Source organism: Silene latifolia, chromosome 2 (assembly GCF_048544455.1).
Source record: "Silene latifolia isolate original U9 population chromosome 2, ASM4854445v1, whole genome shotgun sequence".
NCBI lineage: Eukaryota > Viridiplantae > Streptophyta > Magnoliopsida > Caryophyllales > Caryophyllaceae > Silene > Silene latifolia.
The window spans coordinates 184,427,509-184,451,163 of record NC_133527.1 but is presented as its reverse complement, the minus strand read 5'-3'; the positions used below and the strand labels follow the sequence as shown (position 1 = coordinate 184,451,163).

Here is a 23,655-nt window from a genome sequence, read left to right as displayed (position 1 = left end):
TAAACATCATTAACAATTCTCATATTAGAAACATTTTTCGGCAAAAAAAAAATATTTGAACATGTTTTTTAATAATCAAAAATTTTAGGATTAAAATCTAATCAATAATTTTGATTTTCAATAATAGTAAAATATTTAATTAGCAATTTTTATTCTTAAAGATAAGATATATGGTTAATTGCACATTAAGAGAAACTTATGGAGTTAATTTGCTACATTTATAAGTTAAAGGTTTGATTGCACATAGTATCAAACTTATGGGGTGATTTGCTATTTCTACCCTTATCAATGTCTTAACAACCGATGCTTGAATGAATAATCTTGCAAAATTTACAACTTATTAATTTGATTTTTGAAGTATAAGTGAGTATCATATATTAGTATCTATCATAATTTAATTTCAGTTTAGTCTTGCTGATGACGGGTCGGAGCAAGTGACGGGTAATGTCATTCACAAAATGGATAGGGGGGGACAAGATGAGGGCACCCCATATGCTTCCCTTTCTCCTCTATTTGGGTGATTTGTGAGAGAAAATGGTATCCGTCACTCCAAAGTGACGGATACATGTCGTCTTCAATGAGATTTTGTGATCATAATTTAATATGGTAGTGTATATATTTACCTCATTACATACATTCATAATTTAATGAGGAAAAGCAACGACCTTAACCTTCTCCGCTAGATGCTTATCTATTTTTAATGTATTTTGGTGACTGAAAATTATGAGACAAACTAGGCCAAGTGTGCACATAGCCACATACTACTTAAAGAGGAAAAGAAAACATCTGCAACTGCCACGTGTTTGTTTAGAGCAATAATTTTAGACTAAAATAATGATAAATATATTTTTTTTTGGTTGTTTTTATATATGTTGGCATCACAGCATATACATGAACACGGATTCTTCGTCTTAGAGAGTGACTGACCCACTGAGAGCAACAAAAGCAGGATAAACAGCAACTGGGGTACATAACTGATTTAATTCAAGTCTACTCAAGTTGGCGTCGATAAATAGAAGAAAGAGTAAAGCTAATCCCAAGTGACGGAGATCATGGAGTTTGAGAGACCGGATTCTTCAAAAGTTAAACCGCTATCATACTCGAGAACCTTTGATGCACCAGGGATTGCATTAGTCAAGCGGAACGAACGCGTCTCTGAATCGCCAAGCTGGGAACTGCAGAATGACCATAACAGCTGCACAGCAAATATGTTAGAAATATAGCTGGGAATTAGCAAGACAATAACATATCGCCTTAAGAAGATATCTTGAATCTGATTCTCCCAGAGGTTATGCTTGGACCGAGATCAAACAAAAAGATATCGGGCGTGTAATGAACTAATGATGGAGAGAGTACAGGGACATAGTTCACAAACTCTGTTCAATATGGAGTATGGACAATTCAATGATATGGACAAATTCTGTTCACAGACTAATTGAGTCCCGAACCATGCAGCTGTGATTAAAACAAAGTTCAAACGTTTTGAAGGCTACTTGCCTACTTAGAGGTAATTTTAAGGTAGTAGTTACAACATTTTCAGTGAAATATCGTCCATGACGACCAACATTTAAGACTCAAACCCAGATATAACACCACGGTGGAGACTACGAAAATGGAGAGAAGCGAGGTAGGTATGTTTTTTTTTTTTTTCCGGAATGAGGAAGATGACTAATAACCCCAGTCCCCATCCCCTCCCAGCTTCAGAAGTCAGAACCAACGCCTACCCATGCATCGCTTTCTTCTCTTACTACAATCATGGACCTACTACTCTACCCCAAGTCCAAGCATGCCCTAAGGAATAACTTCAGCCATGGGCCTGACTTGTTTGTAAGTTAGATGATCTTAACACTATCGTCTTCTAGTTGTGTATGGTTTCAATTTGCTATATTATGTGAAAAAAGGCAATATAAGTGCCTATTCAGAAACAGAATCGTTCTACAGATATCTTACTCTTAACCAAGTCCTTCAAAACTCTGTCCACGAATGGCCTTATCATATACTCCATAACATTTTTAAAAGAAAAAAAAAAGGTTCCCGAGGGTCCGTCAACAACTCAACATAAGGAGAGAAGAATGGCTAACAGACAACCATTGTGAATTTGAGATGACACTAACCTGTATTGGGTCAGCACGAAGGAAATTCCGCTGAACTCTACGTCCATCAGGGAGACGAATTCCAACTCGGCACATAAGATTTCTGCCGACTTTTGGTTCTTCAGGGAGGGAAGGATACACAGACTTCTTCGCAGAGCTTGATTCTTCACCTTTGGCATCGGCTGCTTCCTTATCTGTAGAATCTGGTTTAACCGAATCTTGCATACTTTCCATTGATGCAGCAAGAGCTCTTTGCAGTTCATCGTCTTCTTCATTTGTCTCGACTGCGGAATAAAACGTCAAAAGTTTGAATTTTTTTGGGATATAGGAAACAATTTCCTTAAACAACAAGCTATGGACACAACCCTGATTCTTCACAGGTTCTCGTTTAAGACAAGATCCAACGTTCGCGACCTTGCCTTCGTATTAAAAACGGTTATTTTCTTAAATATTTCAACATAAAGTCTGAAATTTGACATACTACATATTTAGAGCAATTTTTGCCCTGATTTTGGGTAGTACAACCCTGAACGTGACAATAAAACTTGTGGATTGCTCAAGTCATTTTGGGTTATACTAAGAGATTAAAAGAGTTTGATACTACTTTTACCAATTTGTATTTTAAATTTTCAGGACAATAATCAATTTATAAAAAAAAAAAGTGAATATATTTATCAAAAAACATCAATGTTGTTATTAGAAACCTTAATTTGGGATTATTGGAAGATAGCTGAAACTTTAGATTATTTTGGGAAGATAATGCAAACTTGAGATTACATTTGTGAAATTTTCGAAAAAGTTATTATACCTTGCAATTTTTGAGCAGGCTTATGAGAGTTTTCTCTCGGACGCTTGTTAGACAGCGAACTGTGATGAGTCTTTGGACCACCATCCATGAAGGGCAATAGATCCTGAAGATTGAGCACATGTTACCGCAAACTTACCAAAAGAGATTGCTCCAATTCCATCAATTAATTCAACAAGTTTTACATGACGTAAAAAATGAGCACAAACCTCCAATAGCCGCTCAGGATTTACCATGCCAGACCATGAACGCATCTTTTGTCCAGTTATTGGATCAATGATGAGGACAACAGGAACAGATTCAATTTTGTAGTAAGTGCAAACCTTCTTTCCCTCACTCGAATCATCATAAACCTTAACAGAAAAAAAAATTAATAATAATAAAACAAGCAGAGAATCAGGACAACAAGAGTTAAAGATAAAGTCAATGGATGAGAGTTCCTTTGACAGTTTACTTTGGTTGCACATTGAATGGCCAACACTATTCCAAAACAACATGACACGAGAAGCTAAACCTTCATCAGCGATGAAAGAAACAGGAATGCATGGGAAGTCTAGAAGTGGCAGCCCCATCCAGACAGGCACCTCTAATTCTCAGTTTCTACTTTCTAGCAACTAGAGATGATTAGAGAGCTCTGAGCCTCTGACTGCTGACTCAAAGTCAACCAAGTTCTAAGCTCATTAATACCTTTGATTCAAAACATGGAAAGAGATCACTAAATGCTCAGAACTGGGAAACAGTATGTGATTGAAATTGACGTAACCAACTCCCATAATTTAGCATTAAATACCCTAACACGTGTGCCACAGCCATTATATAGTGGCACTTGTAAAAGAAAACCTAAATGAAAATTTTATCATCAACAAGAATGAAGCAATAATTGCGTCATAATGAAAGACGCAATTATCATTTAACAGAAACAGAACATAAAATTGTTCAGTGCGAGAAAAATGACAGAAATGAGGGGAAACATAAGAGAAACAAACCTGCCAAAAGATAAAATTAGTTTTGATGGTTTGAGCAACAGCTTCATTTGCCCAGGTGTCTCTGTTAAGCTTCACAATTAACACACGGTGAACAAGTTAGAAAAGTGCAACTGGCAGACTTTCACAAAAAGAGAGGGTAACATTAGTTATCAAAAGTTAAAACAATAGTTACACATGACGCAGTTAGAACGTAGATTACACAGGGGGTATACACTAAACATCATAAGTGTCTCAGACTCTTTAGGATGTAACCAACACAGGTGTGTCCAAGTATGGGACTTGAATATTCTATTTCTATATTCAATGAAAATACATGTTTGGCTTAAAATGAAGTTTCACGTGTCATACCAACAATCGAGTATCAGCACCGTGTCACAGGATAATATGAAGAGTCGAGTAACATAGTATACTACTTTTACCTGAAGACACAACAGAGAGTAGGAATGAAAGAAAACAAAAAATGATAGGGGACATGGCCTAACCATGTGGGAGCTGAATTCTGTAGTAGATTGCAAGTTGGCCACGAGCCACTTGTCCTCAGCAGCAGCAGCAAGCTTTGCCTACAAAGTCATGGCAAGAACGTCATCACACAGAATAAAAATATGAAACAATCCATTAATAACTACATGAGATGCAATTAATAAATGAGACAAATGAAGAGTTTAAAGTAGAGTGAGTGACCCAGAGTACCATATGAAAATTCCTGGATTAGTCCAACTACCCACCCCACTCACAAATGATATAATGATAAACAAATATGAGTACTAGATAAAAAAATATATAAAGTAGCAAACTATCAGCTTAAACCAGACCTTTTCAAAAGGACCCTGGTGCATCAGATCAAATGGTGGCCGGTATAAAGCAGCAAGCTTATCTTGAGAACTATCTGCAGTAGAAGGACCACCTTGCTCACTTGACCAAACACCTGGGTCTTTGTTTTCCTCTTCGAAGTTGCGGAAAGCAACCACAGCACTTCCTCGAGATGGATTCCTTGTTGCCCTGTATCAAGCATTGAAGTCATTTGATACCCATTTCAGAAACTGCAAATAACCAAATGAAGTGCAACATTTGCTACAAAGACAAACACAGTTCAAAGGACAGGCAATGAGATGGCTTTATAAATCATATACTCCTGTCAAATGCTGAAAGAATGGCGGGGAAAAAAACAGCCTGTACACTTTAATAACCGCCTTCCATAAATTAGGGGAAAAACTAACTCCAAATACTAGTTTTCCCCAGCCTAAAATATTGTTTTAACTTCCTAACAAATACAATGGCTACACATTTGTGCAATTGGTCTTCCACATTGTACGCATCACACTCCTTACAGCCCATTATAAAAACTGCAGCTTGTCACTGAACTTTATTTCAGCTTCGCTCAAGAGGATTATGCAAAGGGATGCCACCATAAACCAAAGAGAAACCTATCTCTTGAAGAGTAAAAGGAATCAGTTAAAAAACAAACGCCCAGCAGTTGTTTAATACAATCGCTTGACACAAGGCCATGTAACATTCCCATTTGGTGTACGTGAAACTATCTCCAACAGGGACTCATGAATACACTCTGAGTATTTTGGGTGCCGTAACAGAAACACACAAGAAAAGTAACAACTAATAAAACAAATGAGGGGTGCATAAAAAACCTAGAAACATTCACATGCAGCAATGTTCATTGATCAGGTAAAACAGGCCTACTAAGGAAGGTGAATGTATGATAACAATGTGAGGCAGGAAACAACAGCGAGAAGTTGACTGAAAAATACCCGTAAAGCATCGCATCATCATATAGCGCCTCTCTTATAACTGGTAAAGGTGGACGTACATCATCGCCACCATCTAACCCAGTAATATCTGGTGCCACATCATTGCCTAACCCACTGTAGTATAAGACATGAAAGATGAGATGTAAGGCCAAATAAAAATAGCATCTTAAAAGTAGGATTAACTAAAACACTTTGACAGTTGGAATGCATAGACACCTGGAGCTCTGATCAGTTATTGGAGCAGTATTTTCTGCTGGAGGAAAATATGCTGTCGTTGGCATTGCACCACCTTCATTCCCCACATAAAAAAGCTGAATAGCTTCATCAAGCTTCCAACTTGTTGCCTGAGCCAACAGATGATCTGTTACACTTTGATAGGTACAATAAAAGCTGATAAACACCATGAACAATAAAATAAACATTAATATTGACATAATTTTAGAAGCCTACCCACAGATTTTTGAAGTACAAAATTCCACCAAAAGATAGAGGGTGGGCAAACACGCCTAAAACCCACCAACTTTCAAGTTTCAAAACATTGTACATTCCAGTTCTCCAAAAAAACTATATAGAAATCAATAGGTGATCAACATGGGACTAGAGAGAATATCACGAAAATGTCAAGTTTCCAAGCGGGATAATGCTTTTACAGTTTTATCTAACCTACTGCAATAGTGCAACTACTTTCCAGTTTAGCATGAACCATAAGGGATAAAAAAGAACAATAAAATCCTTATAATTCTTCAAGACTACGTTGATATGTCTTGTCTGCAAGTAAAAATCTCAGAAGCTCTTCTTAATTGCCACAAAGTAATAGGTCCCTAACACTCCAAAATCATTACACACGAGAATTAGTAAAAATGTAAGCCATTGATCACATGAGAAGCCTACCCACTAATATCTTTTGCATAAATTCATAACTCCACCTCCAAAGTTGCAACAGATGCTCAGGTACGAAAAAAGGATACTGATGTGTCTATCAATACAATGCTCCTGTTATATTATCGACTAACACTTTTCTTTTTGCGTTGGTACATTGTGTTCTTTACTGTGTACACTATTATTTTTGACAAACAATTAGAATGTGATAGCTGTGATCAAATGAATATTTTCTTGTCACGCACATGAACCCTTCTTCTATACTAAAGTTGTAACGAAACCAAGATTAAAGAAGTCCATGGAATATAGAGAGTAATTTACTTCACCACAATCTTGCCCAACATATCAACACCCGCTTAACTTACACTCTCAATGTGACATTAGTCAATACACACCACCTCTGCCACAAACTCTACATTGTGACGAAACAAAAACATCTCCAAACATACAACCTCTTCCATGTACTGAAGAAAACCGATAATTATAGCAAGAATTAGCAATAAGCCACCTATCATAATCAAACTGCAACCCTATTCGTAAAGTTTTATGCATTTAAAGCACATATCTCAATACTCCATCAATTACATCCAATTCAAGAACCCAAGGGCAACAGAGACTTCTCACCATACTAGCATAATCTAAATTGAACAATGTCATCAGCCTTCTCTTGTGTACCTTCTTACTAACATTCTCTGAATCAATAAAATAGCATTCAGTTTGCTGCCTTCAATTCACAACCTCATGAGAGGAAAAGGTTGGCGATGGTAGAAAATAAAAGGTTGATAATATTGTTTTCTAAAATTGCATTGATTAGTCATCACCAACAACATGCGCGCGCGCGCACACACACACACATGACACACCCCAAAAAAGATCAAACTTTAGCAAAATACAGTGTTATTAATCAAAAACCCATTTAATTGCAAGAATAACACCACACCAATTGTAACCGATAATCCGATTCCTGAAATCCTTGTCAATTACTCATCAAATACAGTCACTCTTAAGCGCAAATACATGATGATCGCTTAAGAAGATTCTCTTTAATCAATAAAATGGCATTGAAATTTCCGCCTACAATTGACACCCATGTGAGAAAAATTGATACTAGTTGTAAAGGATTGTGAATTGTAATAGGAAAAGGTCGGAAGAAGTGGTAGAAAAGAGAAGGTCCGTAACATTGCTCTCTAAAATTGAATGGATTACTCATCACTTCATCAGTGTAGTCATCACCAACAACAACCGAACTTTATCAACAACCAAAGAACAAATTAGTTCCTATGTTACTCCGACACTTCACTTAATTGCCGTGTCGCTGTGTAAGACACGTGCCGGTGTCCGACACTTCGACACTTCAATTTAGACCACAAAACAGGAAAATTCACCCCAAATAGCCATGTCCGACACGCCGATGAGTAACACAGCAAATTACCATACAAAATTGCCCATTTACTCATCAAATATAGTCACTCTTAAGTGCAAACACGTGATCATCACTTCTATAGAGACAATTAACGATTTAACCCATCATTCAATCATTCACTAATCACCACCAACATCCAAGAACGAATTACCATACAAAGTTACAAACTTTATCTCAAACCCACATAGAAATGCAAACTGAAATTACCCAAAATGGTGAAAATACAACTACATTGCATACAAATATAGATCAAAAAAACCCTAATTACACCAAACATTAACCAACAAAAACAAATCAGTAATCAAATAAAATAAAGATGTTCAAAACCTGTAAGAATTGGCGGGCAGTATCGGTGGTCTGACCAACGGCAATTTCGAGGAAAGAAGAGACCATGCTCTGCTTATCAATAGCAGATAGAATATCATCCATGGATAGATATCAAGCTTTTCTCTTGAAGGTGTGTTAATGGGGGATCTGGGTTTCGTAGATGATGACTGATAAGATGATGTTGAAGAAGAAGATCAAAGGTTTTGAGGTGGGTCAGTTTAATGGAGGATTGAAAGGAAATAATAAAGGAGTGTGGTTTTGGGAAAATAGATTACAAGTTGCTTTGGATGCAATTTAGGGTGCAATCCAGCCGATTTGAGTTCGAACTCAGGTGGGCTTGGAATTGGCTTAGAATCCGTCAGCTCGAAATTTTCCAAGCTTAAAAGGTTAAACATCGGAATCACTTATATTAGGCTTGAATTCAACTCGAGCCCGGCTCTAACTTGGTTAATCGTTATTTTTTTTTACTTTATTTAACTTTTAAATCAAATTAAAAATAAATATATTTTTAAAAAATGCAAATATAAAATAATTATCAAATATATTCAAAATATAATCATAAATGCTAAAACAACATTTTATTAAGAATAAAAACAATTGTAAAAAGCCAAAATAAAGTAATAATGGTCTGTACGGACACAACATGAAAATTAAATAGTCAGGTTAGGGTTGAGGTCTTAAAGCACAAATCCGACATAAATAACTCATTTGTTTAAATGGTTGAAGTCAGGTTGGGTTCACATAGCCATCTAACGCATATGACTTTTTTGCATACACGAGGCTAGACCAAACTACAAAAATTACGAAAACAAAATGTTGAAATCTTTAACTTTTAATGTGAATGTCGCTGAAACAATTACATTTTGTTTCCCATATTTCTTATTTAAAGTTTTTTAATTTCAGGTAATCATATGTATCAACCAAAGAGAGAGACGTCACAAAGAAATATTTGTTAGATGGGTTGCACCACCGGTGAATTGGGTTGTCTTGAATATTGATGGGGCTTCTAAGGGTAACCCATGTCCCAGTCAGGTGGCGTTTTCAGGGACTTGGCTAGTCAATTGATAAAATCTTTCCCGAAAAAAATTGGAGTGGCAACGACAACTAGGACGACAATTATGGCGTTGAGGAGAGGCTTATTGTTGACTTTAAAACTTCGGGTAACGTAGCGTACGTATTACACTTCTTATTATCCAGACAGATTCGAAGGTTGTTAAAATGTTAATGGAATCGACTTTTGATTTCCCAATGGCGCATTCCCACATTATACAAATATGTCAATCGTTTATTCGGGATAATCCTTGGATAGTGGAGTTTCATCACATTTATCATGAAGCGGATTCTTGTGCGAATCGGCTATCGAATCAAGGAGTGTCTCCAATGCAGCAGTTGATCACTTATGACTTATCAAATGTGCCGAACCAGCTATTTCTTTAACACCCCCGTTAATTAGGGAGCCTTTGGCAAGACCTTCCTAGCTAATAGAGGTGTTATACATCTCGATTTCTCGAGGAAATGTGTATGAGACAGCAAATTAAGAAAGCAATACTTTAATTAAGTTTAAACGTTTAGGAAATTATAAATACAAGTCTCCAAAATCCAAAACTAAATGTTAAATTAAACAAATCAATTACTCAAAAAACGGGACTAATGTCTCAAGACCACTCTGAACAAATGAAGGCTCTAAGTGAATGGCCGCTCCGCGTCTCCGACCCGCAAACATGCACAAATGCTAACCTGTCAATCCACTGCTCCCCATATAACTGGAAATATCATATGGATCATCACAGATTTTGAAAACATTAAAGGTTAGTCTCAATAATACAAATGGTCATTATATAATACGATATAAAGATATGAAATTCAATAATGACATCCAATAGTGAAGTGTAAGAGTCACAAACCATCGCCAATCGCCACTCAACCTCTAACTCAACCCGGTGACGGCATCGCAACACTGTCACCAACAACCAGACCGCAATCCATAAAGATACCCGTGACGCTCACAGAATATCGAGCTCAAACGCTAACCGGACCCTGCCAGATTCGTGACGCCGCAAGAATCCCCCCGTACTCAAGCCATAAACGTGCACGTCCTCCTTGAAGTGGAAAACTCCAAGGAGCGACCCAAGCGTAAGACGGTCTCCTGAACCGCCTTAGTCTCCCGAACAAAACACAACCACACCACCACCAACCTCCACCAACATCCACAAGTAACATAATACTAACACAATATGCCAAGTATGATACTTTATCATGCACAAAGGTTATCAAGTATGCTACTTTCACATGAATAGTTAATGTCAAGTATGCGATAACTCAATTCACCAATAATAACTACAATCTTTTAAGACAAGAATGTCAAATCTCATGTTATAATGCAATTCTACCAACTACCATGAAATTCAGGACAATAAACACATGAGTAAACAATTATATTATCAAGACCAAGTAGAAAAAACCTATCTCTTAGCAAATCTTCAATAACAAGCAACAACACTAGAAACCTTCCTCTATGAAGTCTGCTTCTACATATAATCAAGAATTTCCCATCATAAACATATTTTACCACAATAATATATACATAATCCCTTGTTACAACTACTTAATTAACCAATTGCCCAAATAAAATACCCAAAAGATAAAACCTCAAAATTCCCCCAAATTCTAAGATAAACAACAACTTACAATTGGAAATAAGTAAGAACGTACGAAGCTTGGTGAATAGATCTCCCAAATCAAGGTGAATTTTAAAGGCTATGGTTTTGGGAAGGTTATAGAGAGGATTTGGGTGTTAGAGAGAGAGAGAGAGAAAAAGTTTAAGAGTGTGTTTGTGTTTGACCTGGCCGTATTTGATTTGTGTTTGTGCCCCATTAATAACTTTACAAATCAAATACTCAAACTAGATCTGTCAAAACCTGACCTGGCCAAAAACCAACCCTAACCCGACCCATTAATAATCTGCAAATAATCCAGCTTTTTCAACCCGAACCTGAAAGATACCCAAGCCCATCTTGACCCGTAAATAGCGGGTCGAGACCCGACCCGTAACGGGTTGCCCGATGGGTCAAGAAAATATATCTTCCTTAAAATACACAATGTCAAATAGGTATTATAAGTATTGACTTATAGAAATTTGAGGAAAAATATGTATATATGCGGTATGCCATGTCATCACCTCAAACCACATGCCACGTAATCACCTCAAAAGTGCGTGCCACACCATCACTTTCACTATATTACGTCGATTTGTACTCCACGTCAGCACTGTCACGTCATCAGTCCATGTCACCGGCCACGTCATCAACTTGAAGTGTGTGCCAAGCCATTACTTTCACCATATTACATCGCACCGCATTCCACGTCAGCACTGCTACGTCATCACCTCGAAGTGGGCGCCACACCGTCACTTTCATCGTATTACGTCGAACCGCTCTCCATGTTAGCACTGCCATCTCATCACTTCAGATTACATGCCACGTCATCGTTGTCATCTTATTTGAGTCTCATTGTCGTACTTAGCGAGTTAGTGAGGGCAATGATGATAACGATGGCGATGGTGGTGACAATTAAGTTGATTAAGACGGACAAGAAGAGACAACAGATATAAATGGTAGGAATTACGATATAAAAGAAGTTTTAAAAAACGCTAGAAAAAGTTGTTGATCGACCCGTTTTTTTCCCGAACCCGACCCGAAACCCGTATAGAATTTACTCGTATTTTACCCAACCCTTAACCCGCCCGTCCGACCCGTTTGGCAGGTCTAACTCAAACTAACAACTATTTTCCTCTACTACATTACCATTTGTATTGTCTAGTGCATCTTAACCTAACCTGAACCATTGACATTCAACTCATATACTTTCGAAGACCAAGCTATTAAACAACATCCAGACATGATTAAACACCACCCTAAAGATTACCAACATACATATAATCAATACCTAATCACTCAAAAAAATCACCAAAATGGACAATAATAATGCATTAATCCCAACTTCCAAACCTAAAACCAAACCAAAGAAACAGTGCAAACCATTGCACCCGAACCTACTTTAAGAGCAAACAATATATACAAAGCAAGCGAGGGGCTAAGAAAAGAGGCAACACACACATACATTATTACATATACACACACCTAGCTTCAACCACCAAAATCCCCTTTTCTCTATCTCTCTCTTTCCCCTCCAAACCCTAATTTTCAATTTTTTCTATTTCAACTTTTAGGGTTTTCACTTTTCCGAACAATTTCCCCCAATTTCTCAATCTTCAATTAGGGTTTCGGTTCACTACATCTCGATCCGGCGACAGCCGCCGTATAATAATGGCCACCGCCGGTGAAAAGCCTCCGCAGCAGGTCCAACCTCCGGCGTCTACGGCGGAGGATGATTTGTGGAAGCATAATACTGATTGCGTTTACTTTCTTGCTTCTCCTTTGACTTGTAAAAAGGTATTTTTTTTTACTTTTGTTGATTTTGAGCTGTTGATTTGTTTAATTTCTTGATTTTGGATTTACTGTTAGTTTGATTTTTCGAGTTTAATTGTATTGAATTGTTTTTTTGGGTTAGTTTTGATTTAGTTTAGGGTTTAGATCTTTGTGTGATTGGAGATCTGTAGGAGTTAGGGTTGGTGATTTTATGAAGCTCGAACTTAGTTGGATCTCGTTTTGTGGCGGAGTTAGAATTGAGATTTGGTGGAAGATATGAATCAGAAACTTAATTCGAGGTTTGATATTGATTGGAAGTAATCTTGCTAGTGCTAGAGAAGTTATGTTGTCGGTATTGGTTGAGAAGTAACTGGTAAAATAACAAGACTGAGCTGTTTCGTAATATTAGTTACGCGACGAGAAAAGGCGAGGGATGGGGGTGTGATGTTCTTTTCGAGATTCGGATGACAATGAGCTGGATAGTTATATGGCGAGAGAAGGGAAGAAAGGGGAGTGTGATGTTTTTGCGAGATTTGGATGTCGGTGAGTTGGATAGTTGTGTATCGAAGGGAAGAAAGGGGAGTGTGGTGTTTTTGCGAGATTTGTATGTCACGTGTTTGGAATCGAAAATCTCTGGGTTTTGCAATTATCACTTGTTTGTAAAGAAGCTAAAGATTCACTTTGTTGCTTACAGACTCATTCTCATACTCTTTGTTTACTTGTTTGTAGGGAAGCCAATGTGAGTATAGGCATAGTGAAGCTGCTCGTGGTAATCCGAGGGATTGCTATTATTGGTTGAATGGGACTTGCTTGAATGCTAATTGTGGATTTCGGCATCCTGTAAGCTATTTTCTTACTTTCTGATTGTTGGTTTATATTTTTATTTGATCTGTTGAGCATCAGTGAGACCAAGCCAGAAATTTACGTTTATATCCTTCAAATTATATGGTTAAGGGTTCGTCTCACAGTTTCATACGAGTATAAGTTATTGTGATTGAGCATGCCGTAGTAATCTTCTCTTCTGCTTTTTTCAGCCTCTGGATGTTATGGTACCACCTCAAGGCGGGAGTTATGCAGGGCCTTCACCTCTTATGCCTCCTTCAGGTGCACCTTTTGCTTCGATACCTCAGAATGCTGCCAAGCAAGCAGTCCCATGTATCTTTTTCCAGAGGGGAGTTTGTTCTAAAGGTGATAAATGCCACTTCATGCACGGCGCTGTTCCTCTACCTAATACCAAGATCCAGCCAGGCGTCGCGACAACTGCTTCGACGGAAATGCCTTCATTTAAGAAAACTTTTGGTGCCTCTGAAAAGGGTCCACAACCGAAAATGAATGTTTATTCAAATGCATCTAAATCTATTGAAACTCCACGCCAACCACAAGCAAATGCAGCTCTTAAAGTTGTGAAACCTCGATTGATGGAGCAACCAACAGCTGCAAAACGTTATCCATCTCCTGGTGTTATTGAAGAGGCTCCTAAATTTAAAGAAACAGTACCTCCTCTAGCTGCCAATGGGAGTTTGAGAAGCAGGGCTGCTCGTCCACATCGTTCTGGCTCGGTAGATGATGAATATTATCAGAATGGAAAGGATGTTGATGATTCTTTTAGGGAATCTTCCCCTGGTTTCGATGTACTTGTGGATGATAAACTTGAGGAGGATGAATACTATCACAATGACGATCAATATGTGAGATTGAGAGGTCAGGAAGGTAGAAGAACAAGTGAATTTGATATTGAAAGTCGTGATGATTATATTTCAGCAAATGATGTTAATCATGATATATATCACAGTAAACACGGCTACCGTGCATATGACGGTTTGGTAGATAAATATCCTCGGGAGCAGCGTCAAGCATCATCCGAAAGACAAACCATTCACGATAGGAGAGGTCCATATAAGCCAGAGAGCACTGATTTTGTCCCAAATTCCTCGGATCTGCGCCATCGTTTATCAAAACAACGGAGGGATAATGGTCTAAGATCAGTTATTAGTCCTGATTATAAAGCGGATTATCATCGGGAAGATCGAGGGTACCAAAGTTCTCGAAGGGATGCACGTCGTTCCCCCACGCGTGAGAGCACGCGTGAGAGCTCCTTTGGCAGCCGCCTTCAAGGTAGAATAAAGCTCCCGAGAAGGTCTCCTCCTGGGAGTGTTGGTAATATGTATTCAGGGAGGGGAAATGACAGGGTAAGGAACTCGGGCATATTATCTCCAAGCAGGCCACAACAATCTTCTCTCCAAGGTAGGCTTCGAGATAGATTGAGTGGACGAATACAAGAAGAAAGTAATGAAGACAGAAATTTTAGAGGTCAGATGAGAAAGGACTCGACTTTTGAGGATAGTATCGACGGGTTTGCTCCCCCAAAACGTTTATCAGAGCTGCGAGTCAACAAGCACACTGGTAACAGTCAGGTGACCACTGGGAAGCTTAGAGATACTGTCTTGGCTAGTTCTCACACACATGATGGTGATATTTCATTTGATGGTCCCAAGCCACTAAGCGAGATCTTGAAGAGGAAAAGAAATGCTACACCAGCTTCAACGCGTGCTGTAAATTGTGACAATGAAGAGGGTAAAACTGGAAAACCAGCTGCTCTCTCTTTGGCACCTGAGCAAACACAGGGTGATGTACAGGAGAATAATGAAGCTCAAATTGCTGAAGCAGACGAAGAAGAAGTGGGTGAAATTTCGACTAAAAAGGTGAAATTACTTGAGGACGAGTCTTCCTTACTCGATGATGATAAACATCAAGAGGTGGTGGAGGAGGGTTTATTCGGTGGTGACGAGCAAGGTCCCGAAATCGATGAAGAGTTCGATCAGGGAGAAGGGGAAGATCCCGAAGTTGATGAAGAGTTGGAATATGATTATGAACAAGATGACGAGGTAGAGGGTTATAATTTGAATGAAGGGGAAGTTGCCGATAATGAAGGCTTCATGGATGAAGATGATGGAGATGATTTTGCCAAGAAACTTGGTGTTTCTTTCTAAGATCATGATGTCGGACTGTCGGATCTTAGGAACTGCAATAAGGGAAGAAATTCATTACTCTTGGTAGTTTTGCGTTATGGTCAAGTGAATTTATATCTTGTCTCTCTTTTTGATTGTATCTCATTCTAATTGTATTACCTATATACTAATCAAAGGCAGAATTTTCTCGTGTAAGGAACTTTCACTGGTTTCCTCCTTTGTAGATCACAGCATTGTAACATTTTTAGTCTTATTATGAACAAAGTTTTTACATGTTCAATTCTATTTGATACGGTTCGGTTTATGGTCACCATCTTTTCTTAGTTCTCTTTTTCTTCTTGTTTTCTATGGAGGTAATACTTTCTTCATTCCAGTTGAATGTATTTTTTTGGAGGTACGAATGAGGGGAAAGGCCCTGAAATTAAAATCCAGTTGATTGTTAACAGGCCCTGTTACAGAAGTTTTAGATAGACCTTTTGGTAGGGGTAATATTGGTAAAGTACGAGAAAAAGTGGGCTACTAAAAGAGATCCAGTGGAATTTTCAGTAAAACAAAATGTCATGCACAAAATCTCATTGAAGACGGCACATATTCGTCACTTCAGAGTGACGGATATCATTTTCTCTCATAAATGACCCAAATAGAGGAGAGAGAGAAGCACATGGGGGTGCCCCACTATTCGTTTTGTGAGTGGCATTACCCGTCACTTGCTCCGATCCGTCTTTAGCGAGACTAGCTGAATATCATGATTCATGAGAATAAGGTCTGTCACTTTTTTTTTACCAAACAAAGGATTGGTAGATTAGATTGGATTGTTTTTATTTTTTGGTGACCAGATTAGATTGGATTGTACGAAAAAGGAAAATGGATAGAAATCTTAGATTTGATTGGATTAAAGGAACCGGATTAAAGGGAGGTTTTTCTAACATGTGCCCTAGGGCAGATGTTAATAAGTTAATTATGGAAAGATTTTCAACATTATATCACTAATTATGGTAAATATGAGTTTTATCTCTAATTTGTCATGATATATTACCAACAAACCTTCCCTAATTAGCTTATTATCATGTGCCCTGGGCACATGTTAGAAAATCCGTTCATAATTTCCAATGATCCCCACAACAACATTAGCAGAAAAATCTACATAGTTTTTTATTTATCTTTTCAAAAAGATAATCACAAATTTACAGCATCTTAAGTTACTGGAGTATTCAACAACCAGCGATGTCGACTAATTTAACATATCTTTAGTTTCTTTTCTTAAATTTACAATAATAATCTCGAAGATTTAAATGTAAAATGTAAGATGATTTTTATTAATACTGAATGACTAAAACAACATTTTCCATCCGTTCATCACCTTGTTTTATATGCCGAAAGAAATGATAGACGAGAAATGGGTTTAACAAATAAACAAAAAAGATATTTAAGACACATCATTGCTTCTAGAGTTCGAGTAGAATCAAAATTCATTACAACTTCCCTTGAAGAGAACAAGTACAATTGTACAGGGACATTTACATCCACCTTAGCGATAACTTCAGCGGGTGATGAAAGCCGACAAATCAAGTAATCAGCAATGCATGGGTACTGGCTAACACCATTCAATCAACATTACTAGTCTACAACAAAAAGTCCTGAAATGTAATTTCCGCCATAATTTTCAAATAAAGAACTGAACAAGCCCTTTTCGTCACTACAAGCTCATTTGGATTTCACAGCTTCTATTTAGTATGATATACCAGATGATGCCTCAGCCAGTGATAGAGACTGAAGGCCTCTGATGATAGGTCATATCTTCGTATCATCTATTTTTGGCCTTTAGGTCTCGTGTGGTTGAATAATCCCTCCCCTTGAACTATATCAGCCTTGTGGACTTGCGGTTTAACCATGTTGAAGGGACGTGCCACATTGTAATCATTGTCTTCAGCTTGTCCTATCAATGTAGTTAGGAAAGTTGTAGGCTATAAAGCACAGACCTGAAATCCTGAACATCAATCTATGCCAGCGTTGATACTTCAGCACAGTGACAATGACCGATAATATTCTCTCACCGCCTGGCTTCTGATAGCAATACCAAAGTCTGAAAAGCAAAAACCATTAAGAAGAAATTCTCAAAATAACAAGTACGAGTAGTTAATTAATGTTATTTGCAGACAATGAAGAAGACGAAGCACATAAATAATTGATAACCTTGTAGGGTAAGATCCTGCTATGAAGTGAGGCGATAAAAGTAGAAGCTCTGATCTTCTGTATGCTAGCTTGAATGACACATTCACTCTGAAAACATTCATTCACAAGTTTAGTATTAAGCTAAACTGAAATAATCGAGATCATAACGCTAAGAAATACCAAAGGTTTCAACTGTTGTTATTATTCGCCATTCCGCATTCAAGTCTCTAATACAGTTTCAAGTAAGTGATAAGTCAAGAAAGCAAAGTATTATATCAGTTAGAAACGAAAAGGATGAGCTTCAGTATAGTCAAGTCTTGTAAGAAATTTGTGATTACCTGCACAGGATATTAAGGGTTGAAGCTCTTCCTGACTCCATCATACCCATGTTTTAGAAACCTGCAACAAATTTTAATAAGAACGTAGTACTTAAATCCATTGGAATTCCCTTCATTTTCAAATGACAAGTTTTAAGATGGTGATCTTCAAAAAAGTTGTTCTTAGGAATAACTCCACTTTGGTACCCTGAGATTTGGCCTAATTCCATTTTGGGATCACGAGATTTCGCTGATTCCACTTTGATGACCCAAGGTTTGAGATATTTTCCACTTTGATGATCATCAATATAGAATTAGCCAAACATAAGGGTATCAAAGTGGAATTAACCCCAATCTCAGGGCACCAAAGTGAAATATTCCTTCCACTTAATAAAAGGGTGCCGCAAATTCAATAAATGAATGAATTCCAGTTCCAAAAGAGAGAGCAAAAGGGGTTTAAGAAAATTCAACATGAAGATATGCACAAGTGTACTTAAAGGTACGTTAAAACAAATACTTGCAATCCTGGATTCCTGGCAGCTAAAATTAGGCATTGCTGATTTTGCATAAATAGATCAAAACTATTTGCAAAGAGACGAAGGGATGTTACCTTTGTCACTTTACTATGGCTAGAAACTGGAACTGGAGTAGGTCTTATGGATTACTTGCCCTGTTTTCGATCTCTCAGAAAATTAAACATCCGTGTTATTCCCTGCAGGCGGCAACTAAAATTTCCCTGACCAATAGGTTCATTGGTTATTAATTTATTCAACAAAGCACAGTTACTTTAATTTCATTAATTTCAGTACGGGTCTCCCTTGTGACAGGTCAAATATTACCCACGTGGGTAGATAAGAGAAAATCAGAGTGCCTAAGGAGTCACAAATGATTTGTCTTTATCTACCCATGTGGGTTTTATTTCACCCGTCACAAGCTTCTGACGGATACTGTCCGTCACAAATGAGAATTTGTGCTTTAATTTGCAGGTTCATTTAATTTCTACAGAGAACATTCACTTTACCATTCAGCCACACTATTACTTTATTCCAATGGATTGGTGAGGAATCCAAATCTACATTATCAACCTAATTTAATGTTACTAAATGAAAATGAGACGCTGCCATACCTCTGTTAAAATAAGTGCTGGGTTGGAAGTTGGAATCAGCTTTATCCGGTTGACTTGCGAGTAAGAACAGAGAAATCAGGATTGCTTTGCATTGCCACAAAATGACACAGCTGATGCAAGAAAAAGAAACATGGTTGCAAAATTTGACATCACCATATAATAATAAGAAAAAGGAGGGGATCCAGCAATTTAGCATCATGTTGAAGCTATTAGAAGGACCAACCTCTGTTGTAAGGTTTGCATAACCAAACCCAAATATTTGCCCAAGGCCGTCGCCTAACGGAATAAAGATCCGTGAAACTTTCCAAGCAATACGCCATAGGCTACGATGTTCCATAAAATGTTCAAGCAAGGATAATTCAATATTGCTCAATTCTGTGATTGGTTGCTACAAGCAGCAGAATCACCAAATTCAGTCAAAAACCCATTATTGATCATTACTTCTTGCAATTTTGCAACCTCATCCGCCATTCCAAGGTCATGATAATTTCTCACTAGTAAACCATAAACAACTTTGTCAGGGCGAACACCCCTTTTGATCATTTCATCAAATAACATTTTTGCATCTTCATGTCGAACGGCTGGCAGCCCCTGAATTATGCAGGTATAAGCTTGAAGATCAAGCTCCAAACCCATATCCATCATCTTTGTCTTTAACTTAAATGCTTCCTCAATGTTGCCGCTTTTCATATTGCCAGATATTAAAGCAGTAAAAGCAGCTACATCTGGAACCACACCCTTAGATTGCATTTCATAAAAAAGCTCAGAAGCTGTCTCCAAGCAGTTGCTTTTACAAAAACCATCAATTAGAGTGGTATAGATGACAACGTCAGGAGACAAACCGGTTGTTAGCATATACCGGAAATGATTCAGGGCCTCCTGAACTAAACCAGATTTACACAAACCATCAATCAACACAATATAACTACCAAGAGTCGGAACAATACCTACGTCCCGCATTTCTTGGAATAAATCTAGAGCATTTTTCACATCTCCTACTTTGAAATAGACCTCCATCAAAGAAGTATAGGCATATAAATCAAGCTGCAGGCCTGCCGCTTTCATTTTGCTTGTATATTCCAAAGCTCCCTCAATATTTCCACGCTTCAGGTTGCCATCAATTAAAGCTGTGAATAGAGGTACATCTGGAACGAATCCCTTTATTAGCATTTCATCAAAAAGATTTCTTGCCATTCCTAAGCGGTTATTTTTACAATAAGCGTCAATTAGAGATGTATAGATCGATATATTAGGAGATAATCCAATAGCTTGCATCCTAGAAAAATGGCTGGTTGCATCTTCAATCAATCCTGATTTGCAGAGACCGTCAATAAGCACTATGAATGTTACAAGTGTGGGCGTGATGTCCAATTCCTGCATCCCCTGATATTGGTTGATAGCTGATTTGGCATCTCCTTTCTTGAAATATGCATCAATAAGAATGGTGTATAAAACAGAATTCGCCTCTTGGCTGATTTGCTTCATCTCACTGACTAGAGAATTAGCTTCGTCAATTTTCCCTTCATTGCAAAGTCCCCAGATGAGAGTACTATATAGCACTTCATCTGGGTTTAGCTCTTTCTCGTTATTTATTTTCGTCATTATCACTTTTGCTTTTTCCATATTACCTGCTTTAATGAAGCCATGGATTAAGACGGTGTAAGTTTTCAAATTTGGAATTACACCAGCTTTTCCCATAGTCTTTAGTAAATCTTCTGCTTCTCCCATTTTCCCTTTGTCACAAAGGGCATCCAGTAAAGCTGTATACGTAACAACATTAAGGTTGAGCCCAACATCTAACATCTCTTTCACCATTTTAGAACCTTCATTAAGATTCCCCCTTTTACAATATGCATCAATCAGAGATGTATATGTATATTCATTTGGACCAAGGCCACGACGCTTCATGTCAATAAATAATTTCAAAGCTTGTTGCATCAACCCTTCTTTGCAGAAGGAATCAATCAATGTGCTATACGTTACAACGTTAGGCTTCAAGCCATCACATGTCATCTGATGAAGGAATCCAAAAGCTTGACGCAACTTATTATATTTACATAAACAATTAATCAACGCATTGTATGAAATGACATCAGGGTCACATCCCGCTTTCTTCATTTCTTCATACAAATCAATTGCTTTATTTATCAAACCAAGCTTCCCATGCCCATCAATTAGTGTATTATACGTAACAATATCAGGAGCTAGTCCCCCTTTTTTCATATGTTCGAACAGTGACACTGCTCCAACCATATCTCCTGCTTTGCACCTATCATCTATCAATATATTATATGTAAACACAGTCGGAGAAATCCCACACGCGAGCATATCCCTAAAGACCTTCTTCGAAAGCTCAACTCTGCGTGATTTACAAAGCCTACTCAAAAGGTTATTGCACGAACGCACCTTAGGAAAAACCCTAAACCTTCTCATTTTCTCAAAACACTCACTCGCTTCCTCAATCATCCCCAACTCAATCAAAACACTGAAAAAAGCATCAAACACTCCAAAACCCGTAACACAAACACCCCTCATCGACCACAAGACATCAAACAAGACCACACCCGGCCACCCATTGGCCGACAAAATCATTTCTTTGCATACATTATTCGCATCACGATACATTCTATTATAAAACAACACATGAATCACTACACAATATGCCTCACACGAATGTCGAAACCCGACCCTAGCCTTAGCCCATTTAAAGAATCTCAACATAATTTCCGGGTCTGCCTTTAACACAACCAAAACGTTACAAACCAAATTTGGAGCTGAAACAGACCTAAACAAACCATCAATCCTAACATCATCATTCAACCTATCATCAAGAACTAATCTTTTCATCAAATCTCGATTAAACAACTCATGAAAACAATCATGGTTCACATTATTACTACTACTACTACAAAAAGGATGCTTAGACAAATACAAAAACCCAGCAACCAAGATCATCAAATCACACTTTAATGGCGAAATAACAAAATGGGTAGAAGGAGGCATATTAAGAGGGAAAAGGGCAGCCATTGACGCACCTCTGTTGTACAAAAAATGGGGTTTTCTGCCCAAAATATTTCGCAGAAAATTTACCATTTCTGAGGAATTTGGTATGGCATTCAGGGAGCTCCATATAACATTATTTTTAGAAAATATTAAGATAAATTAAAATCAAAATTTATGTTTGTTTTAATTGGGTTTATTAATTAAGATGAATAATCCGAGAAAATGGGGTAGAAATTTGAAAATGGGGATGGAGTTTGATGATATTAATTAGGGTTTATGTTGAGTTGTGCACTTGTGCCAGGGTTTTTGGGCGGGTTAGTGCGGAGGAAGAGGGGTTGGAGTTGGAGCATTGCTCTCAAGAGGATGTTTTCTCTATTTTATTTTTGTTTATTTCTTTTCTTTGGATGACAAGTAAACCTGCAGTCGATACCTATTATACGGTTATTTTGACTTATCGGGGTAAACTACACAAGATTGCTTTTCAAAGAACTCGAGCTTGACTCGTAAGTAGAGGTGATCAAATGCAGGTTTTGGCTGGACATAGGCTGGGTTCACGTAAAATATTTGGCCCACGGACAAGCGGGTTAATGGGTTTGGGACGGGTTAGTGAACCGGACCTATGTAATTTTCGGAAAATGCCTTGTCTATACCGGCTTTTTTAGTGAGCGGTGATGGGCCGAGGTTAAATGAACGAGACGTCTCATGAACTGCTCTACTCCTAAGTATTTATCCTCAATTTTTACTTTTAACCATTAAACTCCGTACTCATGGAATTATCTCTTTTATTTATAACTAGTGTAGAACCCGCGCACAAATGCGCAGTTTTTTAGAAAATAATATACAAAGACGTTAAATATTATAGTTTGGTAAGCGAATAAGAGCGAAAATTTGATAGTTTTCACACCAATTAAGATTGATATTTAACTTAAACTAATTATATAAATTATTACGTAATTATTAAAAATCCCCTATTTACTAAATGAATAGGTCAATTTACGTTTTTTCCCGCCTAAAATTTTATCTTCTAATTGGGCCTTTAATGTTTGCATTCTACTATGGGCTAAGTCTAATGTAAAAATGATTCCCAAAAAATATTATGTATAATGTTCTACTAGATTTCATGCCCGGCCGCTGGCCGGGTAATGTCGAGGAATAATTTCTGAATATTTATCTTGATTGAGATGGTTGCTTTGTAAGAATTTTAATTCTAACAAATATAGTACATAGTAATTGGGAAAATTTATACTACTTTCAATTATTTTTGTTTGTCATCAAATAATTTACTTAAGTAGTTTGCTTACTCACACAAAATTATACGTGGAATGAATATAATAATTTCTTGTGAGACTATACTATAGACATTTT

The 23,655-nt window shown here is 37.6% G+C and overlaps 3 protein-coding genes and 1 long non-coding RNA gene across 6 annotated transcripts; 1 reads left to right on the top strand and 3 right to left on the bottom strand.

Moving 5' to 3' along the window:
• Positions 1-724: 724 nt before the first annotated feature.
• LOC141643679 (plant UBX domain-containing protein 7-like) lies at positions 725-8,567 on the bottom strand. The gene is made up of 10 exons (XM_074452929.1): positions 8,277-8,567; positions 5,864-5,991; positions 5,648-5,761; positions 4,697-4,883; positions 4,367-4,444; positions 3,885-3,953; positions 3,108-3,251; positions 2,902-3,004; positions 2,115-2,377; positions 725-1,195 (listed from the first exon to the last, which is right to left on the bottom strand). The coding sequence occupies exons 1-10, from the start codon at positions 8,376-8,378 to the stop codon at positions 1,031-1,033; spliced, it is 1,353 nt and encodes a 450-aa protein (XP_074309030.1). The 5' UTR covers positions 8,379-8,567; the 3' UTR covers positions 725-1,030.
• Positions 8,568-9,751: 1,184 nt separating this feature from the next.
• On the bottom strand, positions 9,752-11,116 carry LOC141631587 (uncharacterized). Of its 2 annotated transcripts, none has more exons than XR_012537660.1 (2): positions 10,181-11,116; positions 9,752-10,039 (listed from the first exon to the last, which is right to left on the bottom strand). It is a non-coding gene; the product is annotated as an uncharacterized LOC141631587 (long non-coding RNA). The 2 variants fall into 2 exon arrangements; XR_012537661.1 differs by having other exon boundaries at positions 10,965-11,116.
• Positions 11,117-12,362: 1,246 nt separating this feature from the next.
• On the top strand, positions 12,363-15,952 carry LOC141643674 (zinc finger CCCH domain-containing protein 17). The gene is made up of 3 exons (XM_074452924.1): positions 12,363-12,727; positions 13,433-13,543; positions 13,738-15,952. The coding sequence occupies exons 1-3, from the start codon at positions 12,602-12,604 to the stop codon at positions 15,691-15,693; spliced, it is 2,193 nt and encodes a 730-aa protein (XP_074309025.1). The 5' UTR covers positions 12,363-12,601; the 3' UTR covers positions 15,694-15,952.
• Positions 15,953-17,079: 1,127 nt separating this feature from the next.
• On the bottom strand, positions 17,080-22,690 carry LOC141643677 (uncharacterized). 2 transcript variants are annotated; one of them, XM_074452927.1, is made up of 6 exons: positions 19,511-22,690; positions 19,288-19,397; positions 18,772-18,897; positions 18,183-18,243; positions 17,866-17,952; positions 17,080-17,755 (listed from the first exon to the last, which is right to left on the bottom strand). In XM_074452927.1, the coding sequence occupies exon 1, from the start codon at positions 22,378-22,380 to the stop codon at positions 19,657-19,659; it is 2,724 nt and encodes a 907-aa protein (XP_074309028.1). In that variant the 5' UTR covers positions 22,381-22,690; the 3' UTR covers positions 17,080-17,755; positions 17,866-17,952; positions 18,183-18,243; positions 18,772-18,897; positions 19,288-19,397; positions 19,511-19,656. The 2 variants fall into 2 exon arrangements, with proteins under 2 accessions (XP_074309028.1, XP_074309029.1); XM_074452928.1 differs by lacking the exons at positions 17,080-17,755; positions 17,866-17,952; positions 18,183-18,243 and having other exon boundaries at positions 18,772-18,886; positions 19,288-22,690.
• Between the last annotated feature and the right edge of the window lie 965 nt (positions 22,691-23,655).